At 42.5% G+C, this 17951-nt stretch overlaps 1 protein-coding gene across 1 annotated transcript in view; it reads left to right on the top strand.

Moving 5' to 3' along the window:
* The first annotated feature begins 8340 nt into the window (after positions 1 to 8340).
* STAC (SH3 and cysteine rich domain) overlaps positions 8341 to 17951 on the top strand; it is a 222487-nt gene continuing 212876 nt past the window's right edge. Inside the window, exon 1 of the mRNA XM_053468144.1 lies at positions 8341 to 8870. Coding sequence (XP_053324119.1) covers positions 8763 to 8870 — 108 coding nt within the window. The 5' untranslated portion in view covers positions 8341 to 8762. The remainder of the gene's footprint in view (positions 8871 to 17951) is intronic.

Here is a 17951-nt window from a genome sequence, read left to right on the forward strand (position 1 = left end):
CAGCAGTTACTACTTCCCAGTCCCTCCCTGCAGTCACACTGACGAGGATGATGAGTATGAATTTTATGATGAATAAAACTTGAGTTCAATAACTTTATCTAATAAAGGGGATGATAACAGCCTTGTGAAATATATATATATATTTATATTCTTTGTTTAAGATAAACAGTGTTATTGAACTAGAACAAAAGTACAAACTGACACCCAAAGATAAATGTAAAAAGCATCTGACCTTTGCAAAGCTAACAAAACGACAGAGCCATTTTAAATTGAGGGTTTACACAACAAAACAACATGATACCAAAGGTAAAAAAGTGAAAATGGGAAAATGTAAAAATAGCATGATTGCTATTTAAATTGTAATTTGTTAAACCTAAAGATAAAAAATATCAGACAAGTCAATCAATATACATCCTAGACAAAATATTATATTTAAAGGGACTTTAACCCCTTCAATGCCAGGGTATTTTTTGGCACCTCAAGTCCCGGAGCAATTTTGCCATTTTTGCGCTATGTCGGTTCATTGATTATTCTCTTTTCCTGTTAATAGTGTACTCATGTAAACTATATTTTTTTTTTCAAGGAGAGATAGAGCTTTCTTTTGATACCAGAGTTAGATAATTAGCTGAAAACTTAGAATGAGAAATTTAGTAAAAACTAGCAAAAATTAGAAAAATACTTTTTTTTTTTAGAAATTTTCCCTCAGAATCCTCACAAAATTAGGTAAAGTGGTGGAAAATCCCCTCCAAGTTTATCAATTCAGGTTTCCTGATTTCAGAAATACCTAATTTATATAGATTTTCCACACTTTCCCAGTACTTATAGGGAAAATACTATAAGGTGTACATTATTCGTAGAATTTTTATGCTTATGGGTTTGGGGGTTGTGAACAGGGGCAGGAGGGGTATACTGGGTAGATGCTGTGTTAGGGCAATGGGATGTAAGGTTTTTTTTATTTTTTATTATTATTATTATCTTTTTTATATATTATTTTTTATTTTATTTTTTGTATTTTTTTATATATTTTGGTGTTTTTTTTTTTTTTTTAATCACTTACCTCAGCTGACCTGAAGAATCAGGAGAGTCGTCTCAGGCTAAGAATTGTATTCATTTATGATTAATTGGTTAATATGTTTATAGTATATGGTTATATTTAAATTGTTTTATGCCTCTTATACCCTTTAATAAAGCTACAGCAATTGCTATACACTATAAACTGTGTCTTGGTTTTTATTATGGTGCTAAGGTATGAACATGCATGAACATGCAATGGACATAGTAGTTTGACCTAATGAAGATGGCAAAAAAACAGCTCAAAATTGTTCCAGCACAGTGAGTCCTCGAAAGAGGAAGACATATGTAAAAGCCCTTGTACCAGTGGTACAAGGCAGTATTTGGTTGTGGGGATTGAGGTCGGGAATTCAAGGGTCAAAAAATTATAATAAAAATAATAATAATAATAAAGATACACTCATTGGCCACTTTATTAGGTACACCTGTTCAATTGCTTGTTAACACAAATAGCTAATCAGCCAATCACATGGCAGCAACTCAATGCATTTCGGTATATGCGTTAGACATGCATTTTTAACTACATAATATGTACTTATCTTTTTTTTGAAGTAAAGACCGTGATTGAAATATGATTTCAAAATAACAGCTGAACTGGCAGTTATTTTTCATTTTTTAATATTAGCCCCTGCAGCCAATATATATAAATATTATCCCCTGCTGCCAATATATATACCGTATTGGCCCAAATATAGGCCGCACTTTCCCCCCCACTTTAAGTCTGAACGATAAGCCTATATTCGGGGTCTAGCGCCCGACGCCCGGGCCCTGCAAGACCCCGTGGAGTCTGCACCGGTAAGTCTGGTGGGGGGGGACATCTTGGGGACAGAGTGACAGCATATCTCGGGGGGGTAGAGTGGCAGCATATCTCAGGGGGGTAGAGTGGCAGCATATCTCGGGGGGATAGAGTGGCAGCATATCTCAGGGGGGGCAGAGTGGCAGCATATCTCGGGGGGGTAGAGTGGCAGCACATCTCGGGGGGGTTAGAGTGGCAGCATATCTCAGGGGGGGTAGAGTGGCAGCATATCTCGGGGGGTACATCTTCGGGACAGAGTGGCAGCATATCTCGAGGGGGGGCAGAAACTTTCTTCTTTAAAAAAGCACCTTTTAGGGTGCAGCCTATATTTGGGTGCGGCCTATATCCGAGATAATACGGTATATATATATATATATATATATATATATATATATATATATATATATATATATTCCCTGCTGCCAATAAATATATATATAAATACTAGCCCCTGTTGCCAATATATATAAATATTAGACACTGGTGCCAATAATTATTAGACCCTGCTGCCAATATATATATATAAATCCTAGACCCTGCTGCCAATATATATATATATATATAAATATTACCGTATTATAAGACGACCCCCCAAAATTTGAACATTAATTTAGGGGGGGAAAAGCCTGAATATAAGACTACCCTATAAGATTTTTTTTACTAGTAAATATTAATTCACATGTACACAATTTTTTCTAATAAAAACTATGATTAAGAAAAATGTGTTTTTTATTTCCTTTTATTTGCCAACCTGCCCCCCAGTTATGCACATCTACCCCCCAGATTTCCCTTTACCCCCTATATGCCACTCTGCCCCCCAGATATGCCTTATACCCCCTATATGCCACTCTGCCTCCCAGATATGCCTTTTAACTAGACTTGTGCATTCGTCTTCGGGCGAACATGGAAACGAACACGAAGAGTGCGTTTTCGTGTTCGTTCCGAAGACACGCCGAAGAGAAGACGGCGGCGGTAAAACGTAGGCGAAGACGAAGACACACACCACGAAGATCTTCGTGATTGTCTTCGTCTTCGTCTACCATTCCCCCCCTTCTATCTTACCTTGTCTTGTCTTCGCGGCATCGCGGCAGTTCCCGGAAGTGGAAATCCGCAGGTTCGCCGTCACGGGTTACAGGGCAGTGCGAATGAGCCTATTGGTCGCCTACAGGGACCTCCTCTGGCATCAACCAATTGGTTGATGCCAGAGGAAGACCCTGCAGGTGACCAATAGGCTCACTTACACGGTCTTTGTAACCCCTGACAGCGAACCTATGGATTTCCCCTCCCATTAACCCCTTCGATGCTGCGTTATCTAACACAGCATCGAAGGGGTTAACGGGTGCGGAAATCCATAGGTTAAAGGGCCGTGCAAGCGACCAATAGGCTCACTTGCACGGCGCCTTAACCCTTAAAAAAAAAGTTAACCCCTAACTAATTGAACAGGGAGGGAGACCAGTGGCATTGGCAGGGTATGTTGCAGCATTGGGGTTTTAAAACCCCAATGCTGCAACTTACCCTGCCGATGCCACTGGTCTCCCTCCCTGTTCAATTAGTTAAATGTCCGTACGAGCGACTTTATTGGTCGCTCGTACGGACATTTAACCCGGCACAGACTAACTAATTGAACAGGGAGGGAGACCAGTGGCATCGGTCTCCCTGTCTCCCTCCCTGTTCAATTAGTTAAAGACCAGTGGCATCGGCAGGGCAAGTTGCAGCATTGGGGTTTTAAAACCTCAATGCTGCAACTTACCCTGCTGATGCCACTGGTCTCCCTCCCTGTTCAATTAGTTACATGTCCATACGAGCGACTTTATTGTTCGCTTGTACGGACATTTAATTAATTGAACAGGGAGGGAGACCAGTGGGATGTGCCGGGTAAGTGGTAGCATTGGGGTTTTAAAAGTCTGCACGAGCGACCAACAGAGTCGCTCGTGCAGACTTTTAAAACCCCAATGCTGCAATTTACCCGGCACATCCCACTGGTCTCCCTGTTCTATCAGTTAAATGTCCGTACGAACGACTTTATTGGTCGCTCGTACGGACATTTAACTGATAGAACAGGGAGACCAGTGGGATGTGCCGGGTAAGTTACAGCACCAGGAGCCTAAAAGTCTGTACGAGCGACCAACAGAGTCGCTCGTACAGACTTTTAAAATCCCAATGCTGCAACTTACCCGGCAGATCCCACTGGTCTCCCTGTTCTATCAGTTAATAAATGATAGAACAGGGAGACCAGCGGGGTCTGCCGGACAATTACGGCACCAGGAGTATAACAGTCTGTACGAGCGACCCTATTGGTCGCCAGCAGGGGGCTCGTCTGCCATCAACCAATGGCAGACGAGCCCCCTGCTGACGACCAATAGATTTGCTCATACGGACATTTAAACTCCTGGCGCCAGAGCGGCTTTAACCCCGTATTAACCCCTTAACCGGGGAAAACGAAGAAAACCCGAAGACGAAGAATGTCCGCGAATATTCGCCCGAAGAGAAGACAGGACCAGGCGAATATTCGCGGAATACAAAGTTGTTTTTTTTGCCGAAGACGAGCACGAAGACGAACACGAAGAGCCCCCTGGTGCCCAAGTCTACTTTTAACCCCCCATATATGCCACCCTGCCCCTAGATATGCTTTATACACCCCTATATGCCACTCTGCCTCCCTGATATTCCTTTTAACCCCCTATATGGTACTCTGCCTCCCTGATATTCCTTTTAACCCCCTGTATGCAACTCTGTCTCCCTGATATTCTTTTTAACCCCTATATGCCACTCTGCCTCCCTGATATTCCTTTTAACCCCCTATATGCCACTCTGCCTCCCTAATATTGTTTTTAAGCCCCTATATGCCACTCTGCCTCCCTGATATTCTTTTTAACCCCTATATGCCACTCTGCCTCTCTGATATTCTTTTTAACCCCCTATGTGCCACTCGGCCTCTAGAAAGCCCTTATACTCCCCCCTATATGCCACTCTTACCCTCCCCCGACTTAGCAGTGCTTCCATAGACTTCTTCCCCGTGCTTCAGATTCCTTGGTGTGTAGTGGGGGCAGCCGATAGAGGTTCTGCAAGATGTGCACAGACAACCTCCACTGCTGCTGCTGGCACTTCAAATGAATGAGTACCAGAAGGTCATATGCCGTCATAGATGCCCCGGCAGCAGAGGAGGTTGCAGACGCCCACCAGCTGCTGGAGAGAAGGATCCAGGTTCGCTGCAGCGCTGCGGGGGATCTGGATCTTAGTCTTGTAATCAGATCTCTATTTGAGGTCTGATTAGAAGACGACCTCAAATAGAAGACGATGGTTATTTTTTAGAGCATTTGCTCTGAAAAAAACGTCTTATAATCGAGCAAATACAGTAGATCCTGCTGCCAATATATTTTTTACTGAAGAAATTGGACCCTACGCAAGCATTTCCTTGGGCCACGCTCCCTAGCATGCAATCACTCCTGCCGCTACAACACCAAAAATGATCATAGATTAGTCAGTGCAGTCTTTCCTCCTTCTAACGCTACCTTGACCCTACCCTACCTACCGGTCCTTTCCCCCGTAATTATCCTCAGAGCCTCTTTGCCTCCTCATTCACTAAAACACACCTCTCTTTTACTTACTCCCTGTAGTTCAGGTATAGATCAAATAACACATGGAAAGAGCACGTGCAACTGAATAAGACCCTGCATTTGCAGGTATACATAACTAACGTATGGAAACATAGCATTGCAGCTATTGACCAACAGAACGCACAAACCCAGCATTGCAGGTATAGATCAACTGACAATCACATGTAAACTCAGCACTGAAGGTACAGACCAAATAAACAGCACATGAAAACAGCACTGCAGGTATTGATCAACTGAATACGAGAAACAAACCCTGTATAGGGAGGTATACATAAATAATGTATGAAAACATAGCATAGCAGATTCTATATCTGCTATACTATGTTCCATACATTAATTATCAACAGAATAACATAAAACCCAACTTTGCAGGTATAGATCAATTGGAATTCACATAAAAACTCAGCATTAAAGATATAGATAAACTCCCCTAAATTACAGGCATAGATCACAGGTTCCACACCCCAAAGGCCAGCCTTGGCATCCAGACTGCCCACAAATAACCTGACCAGCACCCAAATTACACACATAGGACGTGCCATCTTTGTCCCCAAACAGACCAGCATGAGTCAACATTGTCCCCTAACAGCCCAGTGTATGACATCTTTGTCCTCAAACAGCCCACCCGTGCCATCTTTGTCCCATAAACATGCTACCTGTGCCATCTTTGTCCCATGAACACCCTGCTTGTGCCATCGTTGCCTTTCCACAAATCAATTATACACCTGATTCACTTTTACAGTCACTCACTAATTCAGACTTTCAGTCACACAATCATTTATTCTTTCACTCTTTCACACAAATTATTTAGACATATTCATTAATGCATTCTCACAAATCCATTAATTATCTCACTCATTCACATAATAAATCCACACATTAATTCATACTCTCACTTATTCACACACGCATTAATTCATTCATTCTCTCACTCATTCACACAATTCATACACACATTAATTCTTACTCTCACTCATTCACGCAATTCATACACACATTAGCTCATTTATTCTCTCACTATCTATTCTTCCCCTTCTCACTATCTCCCCCCTCCCCCCATCTCATTATCTATGCTCTCCCTCTCCCCCCTTTGTAGTTCACTTACCTTGCAGAAGTCCTGCGGTGGGAACGCGAGGCCTCTGTCTCGCTGCTCTGTTGCGGTGCGCGATACTTCACTGCTGAGCGCCGGAATATGATGCCATATTTTGGCACTCAGCATGAAATGCCAGCACTGTACCAAGACAGAGGCCAAGCTGAGGAGAGCAAGAGGCACCAAACGGTTGCTGAAAACTTATTCCTGAGCGACCGCTTGGCGCCCCTCTCTCTCCTCCGCGTCAATCACAGCTGCCAACGCCACTGTGTAGCAAGGTCAAGACACCTTGCTGAAGTTCAAACCGAGCATCAGAATTGGGGGGGATTTAATTGACTTTGAACGTGGCATAGTTGTTGGTGCCAGACGGATTAGTCTGAGTATTTCAGAAACTGCTGATCTACTGGGATTTCCACGCACAACCATCTCTAGGGTTTACAGAGAATGGTCTGAAAAAGAGAAAATGTCCAGTGAGTGGCAGCTGTGTGTACGAAAATGCCTTGTTGATGCCAGCGGTCAGTGGAGACTGGGCGGACTGGTTCGAGATGACAGAAATGCAACAGTAACTTACAACCCTCGAACCTTGAAGCAGATGGGTTACAGCAGCAGAAGACCACACCGGGTGCCACTCCTGTCAGCTAAGAACAGCAAACTGAGGCTACAATTCGCACAGGTTCACCTAAATTGGGCATTGGAAATCTGGAAGAACGTTGCCTGGTCTGAGGAGTCGTGACTCCAGCTGCAACATTGAGATGGCAGGGTCAGACTTTGGTGTAAACAACACGAAAACATGGATCCATACTGCCTTGTATCAATGGTTCAGGCTGGTGGTATAATGGTGTGGGGGACATTTTCTTGGCACACTTTGGGGCCCTTAGTACCAATGTAGCATTGTTTAAAATGCGACAGCCTACCTGAGTATTGTTGCTAACCATGTCCATCCTTTTATGACCACAGTGTACCCATCTTCTGATGGCTATTCCAGCAGGATAATGCACCATGTCACAAAGCTCACATCATCTCAAACTGGTTTCTTGAATATGACAATGAGTTCACTGTACTCCAATGGCCTCCACAGTCACCAAATCTCAATCCAATAGAGCATCTTCGGGATGTGGTGGGACGGTAGATTCGCATCATGGATATGCACCCGACAAATCTGCAGCAACTGCATGATGCCATCATGTCCATATGGACCAAAATCTCTCCAATGTTTTCAGCACCTTGTGGAAAGTATGCTACAAAGAATGAAGACAGTTCTGAAGGCAAAAGGGGGTCCAACCCAGTACTAGCAAGGTGTATCTAATAAAGTGGCCAGTGACTGTATAGTTATAGTTGATTGAATTTAAGAATTTTCTGCCTGTTTTTTAATCTGTCCAATACAATCAGTTGTGGCAAGCACAGTTATCTCACTGCTTCATCCTGTTTCTCTATTGAGTCACACCTGTTTTTATGTTTATCTTTGTTATGTTTTATGTTTATCTTTCTAATCCTGCATTGTTTGTGATATATAAGTTATTAACAATATTATAGATCTCTACAGATTTACATAAAACATATGTTAACCTAGTTAGTCAGAAGCACAATGTATGGACAATGTTGTCTTTCATTCTATATTTGGAGTACGATTGCTGTGTTTCGTAATCGCTGCTCTCGCCTATTCAGCGTTCTAGTAGACACGTTCCACTTCTTTCAGTATTAAATGACAGCAGCACATACCTCTGCAAGGCTTCCTAGGAAGCATTAGCTAAGTAGCTCCTCCCACCCATGCTTCATGTGTAAGCAGAGCAGGCTTTCTGCTTCAGATCACTTGTATTCTGATGAAAGGGGCAAGCAGCACCGCTTTTATGTCCCATACCTCCAGGCTTTTTACTATAAAGGGAGAACGCATCTCATCCACTGTCAGAATCGCCCTAAACAAACGATGCTATTTAAGAACACAGCTTGCCTGAAGGGTGAAGATCCCTAATAAGATTGCAAGGAAGTCTGGAGTCTGAAGAAAATACAGCCTGTGAAATTAGGTGAAATAACAACCAAAACGACAGGGGTAGAGAAAAACAAGCATGTGATATTATATTTTCACAAGCTGGAAGCAAGACGAGTAGCAATAACGGAGCCACAAGGCGTTAGAGGTGTTTCTATTAGCTGTAAGAAAAAAATAAGAAACGTTGATCCTAAAAAAAGCGGAATGGTTCCAGAGAACATCATAATGGGTGAACCTGTGGAAAAAGAGTCTGAATTTGGGAACTCAGAACAACCCCATTCCCCAGCTTCAACCAGCAGCCAAGAGTCAAAGGTAATTCAGCACATCATTGCACTGTTGTTGCTTACTCGTTTTAATAGCATCATGTCGACGTACACAGTTAATTGAACCTTAAGTCTTTCAGTATACCCTCGCCTATTCATTTGCGAGGTAACACGCTGTGAATTGTGATGACATGTTTGTTTACCTTACGAATTTTCATCTTCATACTGTATGTTACATAGTAATAAAAGTCAAGTGAAGGTTATTATTTTAGTTTATTCCGATGTACTGCCACTGCTCATACCATTTAATAGCATTTTTCTGTAAGCTTTGCACAGGTTAGAATGTTAAGAATCTTGTACTGTGAAATTATAACAGGACATTTAAATATGTGAACATGGATCTCTCGTAAAGTTAATTAAAATATTCAAACTTAATGTTCCAGAAGTGCATACCTTACCTATTTTGGAGATACAATTCAGATCTTCAGGTTACCCTAATCAGCCTTTGTTTAGCTTGTCTGCAAGGTACATAGTATATGGGGGTATTATTCTAATTCAGTTTAATGATAAACTAACTAAATTACAAATAAGCTTGTTTTAGTATATACTGTTTGCATTATGTATATACCAACATATTGTATTTGACGTGGACTGTGAATTGTACTTTTCCATTCAGACATTGAATAAGTGTATCTTATAGTCAATCAATGCACTAATAAAGGAAATGAATAAAATTGAAAGCAGTAATCATAATTTATAATGATGGTTGTATGTATTACGTGCATTTTTATGTAATGGATTAGGGTATTTTCTTTTTCAACATATCTGGAATTGGTTTGTAATGTTTACATCTTTAAACTAAATCCAATTTAGTATATAGAAAAAAAGCAAGGAAATGTAGGCAGAACCAACAAGATAGCTGTGATTTCCATCCAAAAGGTGGGTGTAACTATTAACTTTTTTTCACCAGTATGGATGCACGTTTAGGATCAATGTTTCTTATTTTTTTCTTCATACCGGTGAAAAAAGTTAATAGTTACACCCACCTTTTGGATGGAAATCACAGCTATCTTGTTGGTTCTGCCTACATCTCCTTGCTTTTTTTCTACATACTAAATGAAACTATAATAACATAACCTATACCATTGGATTGCATTACATCACATGTGCTGCTAGGCACAAATATTATACTACCTGCCCTTCCAAGCATTAAAAAGTAAATAAGACAGAAGATTTTATTGCTATAAATGGGTAGGAATAGGTTGGAACAAGGACATAAATTTGTTAAGTTTGTACAAAATGGCGAACATTTGCATGTCTAGACAAGACTATCATTTATCCATGACCACTCATCAACCATGATTAATGAGTTCAAATGAACATAAATAAGCCACAGTTCTAATTTCACAAGACTCCTTTATTTTGATTTGTTTCTATGGATATATATATATATATATATATATATATATATATATATATATATAGCCAAACACCTTGTACACATAAATGTCCTCTTCATAATGAATCAGTCTGATCTTGGCGCAAAGTCTTATGGTCGTAACCAAAAAAATGTTTCAGCAAGTTGGAACATTAATTGGTTGCAGCCTTGAGATCACTTTAAATATTATTGTGAAATAATAATTTCTTTTATATACGTGGAAGGCAAACATCAAGGCTCTGTTAATCTTTATCATTAGGGTGCTCCTATACACTTTATGGAAGACCTTTCAATGCAGTGGAGCACATTTGTGTGTTTGTGTATATGTATATATATATATATATATAGACTGTATTTATCGGCGTATAACACGCACTTTTTTAACTAAAATATGAAGCTGAAACCCTACCTGCGTGTTATACGCCGATAAATCCTAGAGCCAGTGGCGGAACTACCGGGGTCGCAGGGGTCGCAACTGCAACCGGGCCCTGGAGTTCTGCCAGTCAGGGGGGCCCAAGGGGTGCCGAGCGGTTGCTGAAGACGACCGCTCGGCAACTCTCGGGCCCCCCTGACTGACAGAAATCCAGGACTCCTCTGCTGGCGGCGGCCACCACCGCCGCCGCCTGCCTCAGCGCTTCAACTCCTGTGTTCAACTCAACTTCACGCTGGGCGCCGGCATATGACGTCAGACGCCGGCGCTCAGCAGTGAAGCGCCGGCACCCGAGACAAACGCCTCACGCTTCCAACACAGGAGTTGAAGGTAAGTGACCGGGGGGGGTAGGGAGAGAGAAGGGAGATCCTGAGAAGGGGGGTTAGGGAGGGAGAGGGGAGATCCTGAGAAGGGGGGTTAGGGAATGAGAGAGGAGATCCTGAGAAGGGGGTTAGGGAGGGAGAGGGGAGATCCTGAGAAGGGGGGTTAGGGAATGAGAGAAGAGATCCTGAGAAGGGGGGTTAGGGAGGAAGAGGGGAGATCCTGAGAAGGGGGGTTAGGGAGGGAGAGGGGAGATCCTGAGAAGGGGGGTTAGGGAGTGTGTGTCTGAGTGTGTGTGTCTGAGTGTGTGTCTGAGTGTGTTTGTGTGTGTCTCTGAGTCTGTTTGTGTCTAAGTGTGTGTCTTAGTGTGTGTGTCTTAGTGTGTGTGTGTCAGTGTGTGTGTGTGTGTCTGAGTGTGTGTGTGTCTTAGTGTGTGTCTTAGTGTGTGTCTGAGTGTGTGTCTTACTGTGTGTGTCTTACTGTGTGTGTCTTACTGTGTGTGTCTGAGTGTGTATGTCTTACTGTGTGTGTCTTACTGTGTATGTCTTAGTGTGTGTGTCTGTGTGAGTGTGTCTTACTGTGTGTGTGTCTGAGTTTGTGTGTGTCTGAGTGTGTGTGTGTCTTACTGTGTGTGTCTTAGTGTGTGCCTTAGCGTGTGTGTCTGAGTGTGAGTGTGTCTTACTGTGTGTGTGTCTGAGTGTGTGTGTGTCTGAGTGTGTGTGTCTTACTGTGTGTGTCTTACTGTGTGTGTGTGTGTGTGGTTTCCCAGATAGCAGTGATTCTGATGAAGTTTTTTTTGTTCAGTTTTTTTGTTCAAAGAGGTGCTTTTTCTTTCATATTTGCCTTATAAGTGATATAAATGTTATAATAAATGTTATAATGTAATAAATATTATTCCAACATTAAGTTCATAGCTTCCAAGTTAAAATTATTTTTTCTTACTCAAATTTCCTTGTTAAAATTGGGGTGCGTGTTATACACCAGTGCGTGTTATACGCCGATAAATACGGTATATATAGTGCATATATATACATGTATATTTGTGAGAGGAGAGGAGGAGAACATATGGATATTGAGAGAAAGTCAGTCTAAAAGTGTGCCATAACAGACAACCAGGTCCTGGAGCAATCTTGCCGTTTTTGCTGTATGTCGGTTCAGCGATTATTCTCCTTTCCTGCGAACAGTGTACCCATGTAAACTATATATTGTTTTTTTTAAGGGGAGAGAGGGCTTTCTTTTGATACCATTGTTAAATAATTAGCTGAAAATTTGGGATGAGAAATTTTTAAAAAACTACCAAAAATTTGAAAAAAAAACCCCTATTTTTTTAATATATTTTCCCCTCTGAATCCTCACAAAATTAGGTAAAGTGACGGAAAATCCCCTCCAAGTTTATCAATTCAGGTGTCCTGATTTCAGAAATACCTAATTTATATAAAATTTCCCAGCACTTATAGGTAGAATTTTTACATTAGGTATGATGGGATTGCAGCTCCAATTGTATTACTTTTTTATGCACAGGCTATGTGTTATGGCAGAGAAACCCAGCCAAAATTGTTTAGCTGCATCTCCTGATTACGCAAATACACCACATCCTTCGTTTTTTTTCTTTCCAGAGGGCCATATCCATCCCTTACTTATAGCACCCAATAGGGATAGTATTTTTTATACTTATGGCTTAACGGGTTTGGGGGTTGTGAACGGGCGCAGGAGGGTTATACCTTTCAAATGTTGTGTTGGGGCAATGGGATGTAAGGGTTTTTTCTTTTATTAATTATTATAAACTTTTATAATTTTTTTATAGGTGCAGTATGGTTAGAGGTCTTCTTAGGGACCTCTTGAACATGTTATTAATGCCAGTGATGTCACAATGACATCACTTAACTCTATTGTTTTTTTATTATTATTATTTATTGTATTATTTCAGTGATTATTTTTTATTTAAAAAAAATCACTACCACTCTAGACAGACCCTGCAGGTGATATCCTGTCCTCCAATGACCTTCTGGGTGACGTCAGCATCGTGGGATCCGGCATTCTAAAATAGTAACAGTTTTCCGGCGCTCGCGTTGGCAGCTGTTACAGGAGTTCGAGGAGCAGAAAGCCAGCGATGCTGGCTTCTACTGACAGGGGGGAGTCCAGGCTATCAAATGTGTCCCTGCTGCTGCAAGACGGTCAGGACGTACCGGTACGTCCATAGGGGACTGAAGGGGTTAAAAAGAGAAAAAGAAATTAAAAAAAAAAGGTGGAACCAAGGAAGGGAAACAAGCTCCATTGTTTTCGGATCAATAATGTAGAGCCCATTGCACATTATTTTGCCTGTTACCCTATCCTATCCTTCCCTAAACTCACACCAAATGCAAATCTGCCTGTTTTCCATAAAACAAGTAAGTTTTCCTTCAAAAACTAAAAGCTCAAGTATTTGAAACAAACTTTTCAGAAGTACTTTACAGAACCAAACAGGAAATGTCCAGGATTAGAGAGACAGGGATTTAATTTAAATCAGATACGGTGTGATTATCTGAGGCTATGAGTGCAATATAAAGAGCTATGAATACCACAGAGTTTCGTAGAAGCTTCTTAATATTATTATTCTGCTTACAGTACAGTGGATTGCCACAGAAAGCTATGGTGAAACAGAGCTTGCAGGAATCTGCAAACCTCATCTGTTCTGGGGAAAATGCTTGCCATCTAGCAACAGCATGGTGGGAGATGACAAGCCTTCCGAAGAGTACTGTTTACAAAGATTTGTCCACAGAGCTGGTAGCAAGTGTGCATGTGGGGCAGACACCGACATGATGATGCTGCACACACGAGCTCCCGAAAAAGCTGAGCTTCTTTTCCCCAAAACGGGGAACAGAAAAAATATACATCCCCTGCGTGGGTGGTGGTTGCTGTTGCAACGTGGGGATTATTTCCCCTAGAACAGTGATGGCGAACCTATGACACGCGTGTCAGTGCTGACACACGTAGCCATTTGGGGTGACACGCGCAGGATTTCCTGCGATTCATCCTCGGCGGCCGTGCAGGAGCCGAGGATGAATCGGAGGAAATCCTGCGCGTCACCCCCCAAAAAAGGGGGGGCGGGACGTGCAGTAGCGTACCTAGCGGGGGGGGGGCGGTGGAGGAGCAGGCTCGCAAGGGAGCGGTATCGGAGGTCTTTAACAGACCACCGGCTCCCTTGAGTGATTTTAAGCCGGTTCAAGGATCTCCTTTGAACCTGGCTTAAAATCACTCAAGGGAGCCGGAGGTCTGTTAAAGACCTACGATACCGCTCCCTTGCGATCCGCGCGGCAACAGCTGTTGTGCGCCGGGGTTTGTTGTCAGATCCCGGCGCACAACACTGAAGCCGCACCCACCGCCGTCCATGCCCTCTGAACCCCGTGCCCTCGGAAGAAGACAGAAGAACTGAAGAAGAAGAGGAGCGAAGAGCAGGAAAAGGAGCTGTAAGGAGAAAAGAGGAAAGGTAGGAAAGCATACAGTGAGAGTGGATTGGTGTATGTGTGTGGATTGGTGTATGTGTGTGGATTGGTGTATGTGTGTGGATTGGTATGTGTGTGGATTGGTGTATGTGTGTGGATTGGTGTATGTGTGTGGATTGGTGTATGTGTGTGGATTGGTATGTGTGTGGATTGGTATGTGTGTGTGGATTGGTGTATGTGTGTGGATTGGTGTATGTGTGTGGATTGGTGTATGTGTGTGGATTGGTGTGTGTGTGTGTGGATTGGTATGTGTGTGTGGATTGGTATGTGTGTGTGGATTGGTATGTGTGTGTGGATTGGTGTGTGTGGATTGGTGTATGTGTGTGGATTGGTATGTGTGTGTGGATTGGTATGTGTGTGTGGATTGGTATGTGTGTGGATTGGTGTATGTGTGTGGATTGGTGTATGTGTGTGGATTGGTATGTGTGTGGATTGGTGTATGTGTGTGGATTGGTGTATGTGTGTGGATTGGTGTATGTGTGTGGATTGGTATGTGTGTGTGGATTGGTGTATGTGTGTGGATTGGTATGTGTGTGTGGATTGGTGAATGTGTGTGGATTGGTGTATGTGTGTGGATTGGTGTATGTGTGTGGATTAGTGTATGTGTGTGGATTGGTGTATGTGTGGATTGGTATGTGTGGATTGGTATGTGTGTGTGGATTGGTATGTGTGTGGATTGGTGTATGTGTGGGTTGGTATGTGTGGATTGGTATGTGTGTGGATTGGTATGTGTGTGTGGATTGGTATGTGTGTGGATTGGTATGTGTGGATTGGTATGTGTGGATTGGTATGTGTGTGGATTGGTATGTGTGTGGATTGGTAAATGCGCATTGGTAAGTGTGTGAGAGTGATGGGTGTTATGCTGTACCATTTCCAATGTATTTTTCATTATATAATTATGCTCTAAAGTACATCATAACTCCCATCACTCTATACTGTTCCATACAGTGGCAGAGCTGGGAGACAGAGGCCTTGCACCCCCACCGCAGGACTCCTGAAAGGTAAGTAGTTACTAAGCAGGTATGTTAAATAATTTGTTTTTGGTTTATTAAATACAATTATATATTGCAATTATACATTTTTGTAGTTTAAACTATAAATTGCGCAAAATTATGTTTTTTTGTCGAAGTGACACACCACGCGAGTTATGCTAGATTTTTTGCCGATTTTTGACACACCACGCCAAAAAGGTTGCCCATCACTGCCCTAGAACATGGATGGATTTCTGTAGGGCTGTAACAACTAATCGATAAAATCGATAATAATTGATAATGAAAATCGTTGCCAACAAATTTCATTATCAATTAGATGAATGGATTTTTATCCATTATAAAATGAGGGTTTTTTCAGAGCAAATGCTCTGAAAAATACCCCTCGTTTTATAAGTGTGACTCACAGCAGATGCTACTTACAGTCCCTCCCTGCAGTCACTCTGACGATTGGCCCTGCCCCTTTCCCCCAGTCCCTCCCTGCAGTCACTCTGATGACAGGCCCCGCCCCTTTCCACCAGTCCCTCCCTGCAGTCACACTGCCGATTGCCCCCCCCCCATTTCCTATAGCGTCAACATGGCTCAGAACCTCATCTAACTGTGAGTATAAAATTAATATTTGGGCTGCTGAAAGTTAGGGGAAGTATGAAAATAATCATTAATTGCTGCAAACTCTGTGGTGTTCTCTGGGAGCAACGACTAGAGAGACTATATCACACACCCAGTAGCTCATAAAGGCGATCCTGTCAGATTCGTAAAATCTCCAATAGTGTTTCACAAATCGTTCATAATAATTAGAAGAAGGTCCCGAAAATGGCCGCCGCATCCTTCCAAAGAGAGGTATCAATAGCCAATACGGTCATAGCAAAGAGAATCCATCCCCTAATGGTGTTGGTTTTAGTGGGCCTGTAAAGAAGGTCTGGACTTGTAGCTTCAGAATCCTTGACTAAGTCTAATTCTACTGTATAAGAGGAAATTGATGTTTTCGTCTGTTCTTTGAGCATGCTAGGGCTGCAACAACTAATCGATAAAATCGATAATAATCAATAATGAAAATCGTTGCCAACGAATTTCATTATCGATTAGTTGAATCTATTTTTATCGATTATAAAATGAGGGTTTTTTCAGAGTAAATGCTCTGAAAAATACCCCTCGTTTTATAATCCGTTTCATTCAGTGCCACTTACAGCAGTTACTTCTTACAGTCCCCCCTGCAGTCACTCTGATGATTGGTCCCACCCTTTTTTTCTCCCAGTCCCTCCCTACAGTCCTCTGATGATTGGGCCTTTCCTTATAGCATCCACATGGCTCAGCAACTCATCTAACTGTGAGTATAAAATTAATATTTGGGCTGCTGAAAGTTAGGGGAGGTGGGGGTTAATTTAGGCACAGTTGTGGTTGATGGGGTGTTTAGGGTTAATTTAGGGGCAGTTATGGTTGATGGGGTCGTTAAGGTTAATTAAGGGGCAGTTATCGCTAATGGGGTCGTTAGAGTTAATTTAGGGGCAGTTATGGTTGATGGGATCTTTAGGGTTAATTTAATTCTGAGGACTGAGGGTTAATTTAATTAATAAAGTTAACTTAAGGCGCAGTTAGAGGTAAAGGGAGGGCAAGCTAAGGGGAATCTAAATCCTGGGGGGCAGTGAAGATTAATCCAGTACTTATTTATAAAAGTATTGTGTCAGTGAGCTGCGAATGAGTCTGTGAATCTATGAGGGCACTATGGGATATCTGGGGATATAAGGCATACTGGGGTATAAGGCATATCGGGGGCACAGTGGCATATCTGGGGGTATAAGGCATATCAGGGGGCAAAGTGGCATATCAGGGGGTATAAGGCATATAGGGTATGTAAGGCATTTGTGGGAGGCATGTGCCATATCTGGGAGGCAGTGTGGCAAGCCTGGGCTCAAATGTGCATAACTGGGGGGGCAGGTTGGGAAATAAAAACAAGAAATGCATTTTTATCAAAGTTTTTTTATTCTGCTGTTTGTTTTTAACATCCTGTTTATTCAATTATTTTAAATAAATCAAACATTTACATTCATTTTTTTATCCGATGGATCGATTAATCGAAAAAATTATCGGCCAACTGTCACCTTTCGCCGGCGGGTCTGTCCCGGGGGCTGCACTGCTGCCGTCTGTCCGTCTCGCGTCCCGCTCTCTCAGGTGGGGGCGTCCTCAATGGTGCCCGCCGTCAGGTCCTCCAGCACTGCTTGTCGCTGTCCTCGGCCGTCGTGGCGTCTATCTCTCCTGCTGGTGGTCTGCGGCGGGGGGCCTGGAGAGGTTCTTCTTCCATCCTCGGCGTGCTGGAAGTGCGCACACGTGCACGCTGTCATGGCGGCCAGGAATCCCATACCCAGCAACTGTGTACGTCACGCTAGGGGGCGGGTCCTCCGCTTTTTATCTGATTGGCTGATTATTTGCTGCAGCTGTTTGGCACCAAATTTAAACCCCCTGCTTACTCTAA

Source organism: Spea bombifrons, chromosome 5 (assembly GCF_027358695.1).
Source record: "Spea bombifrons isolate aSpeBom1 chromosome 5, aSpeBom1.2.pri, whole genome shotgun sequence".
Classification (NCBI taxonomy): domain Eukaryota; kingdom Metazoa; phylum Chordata; class Amphibia; order Anura; family Pelobatidae; genus Spea; species Spea bombifrons.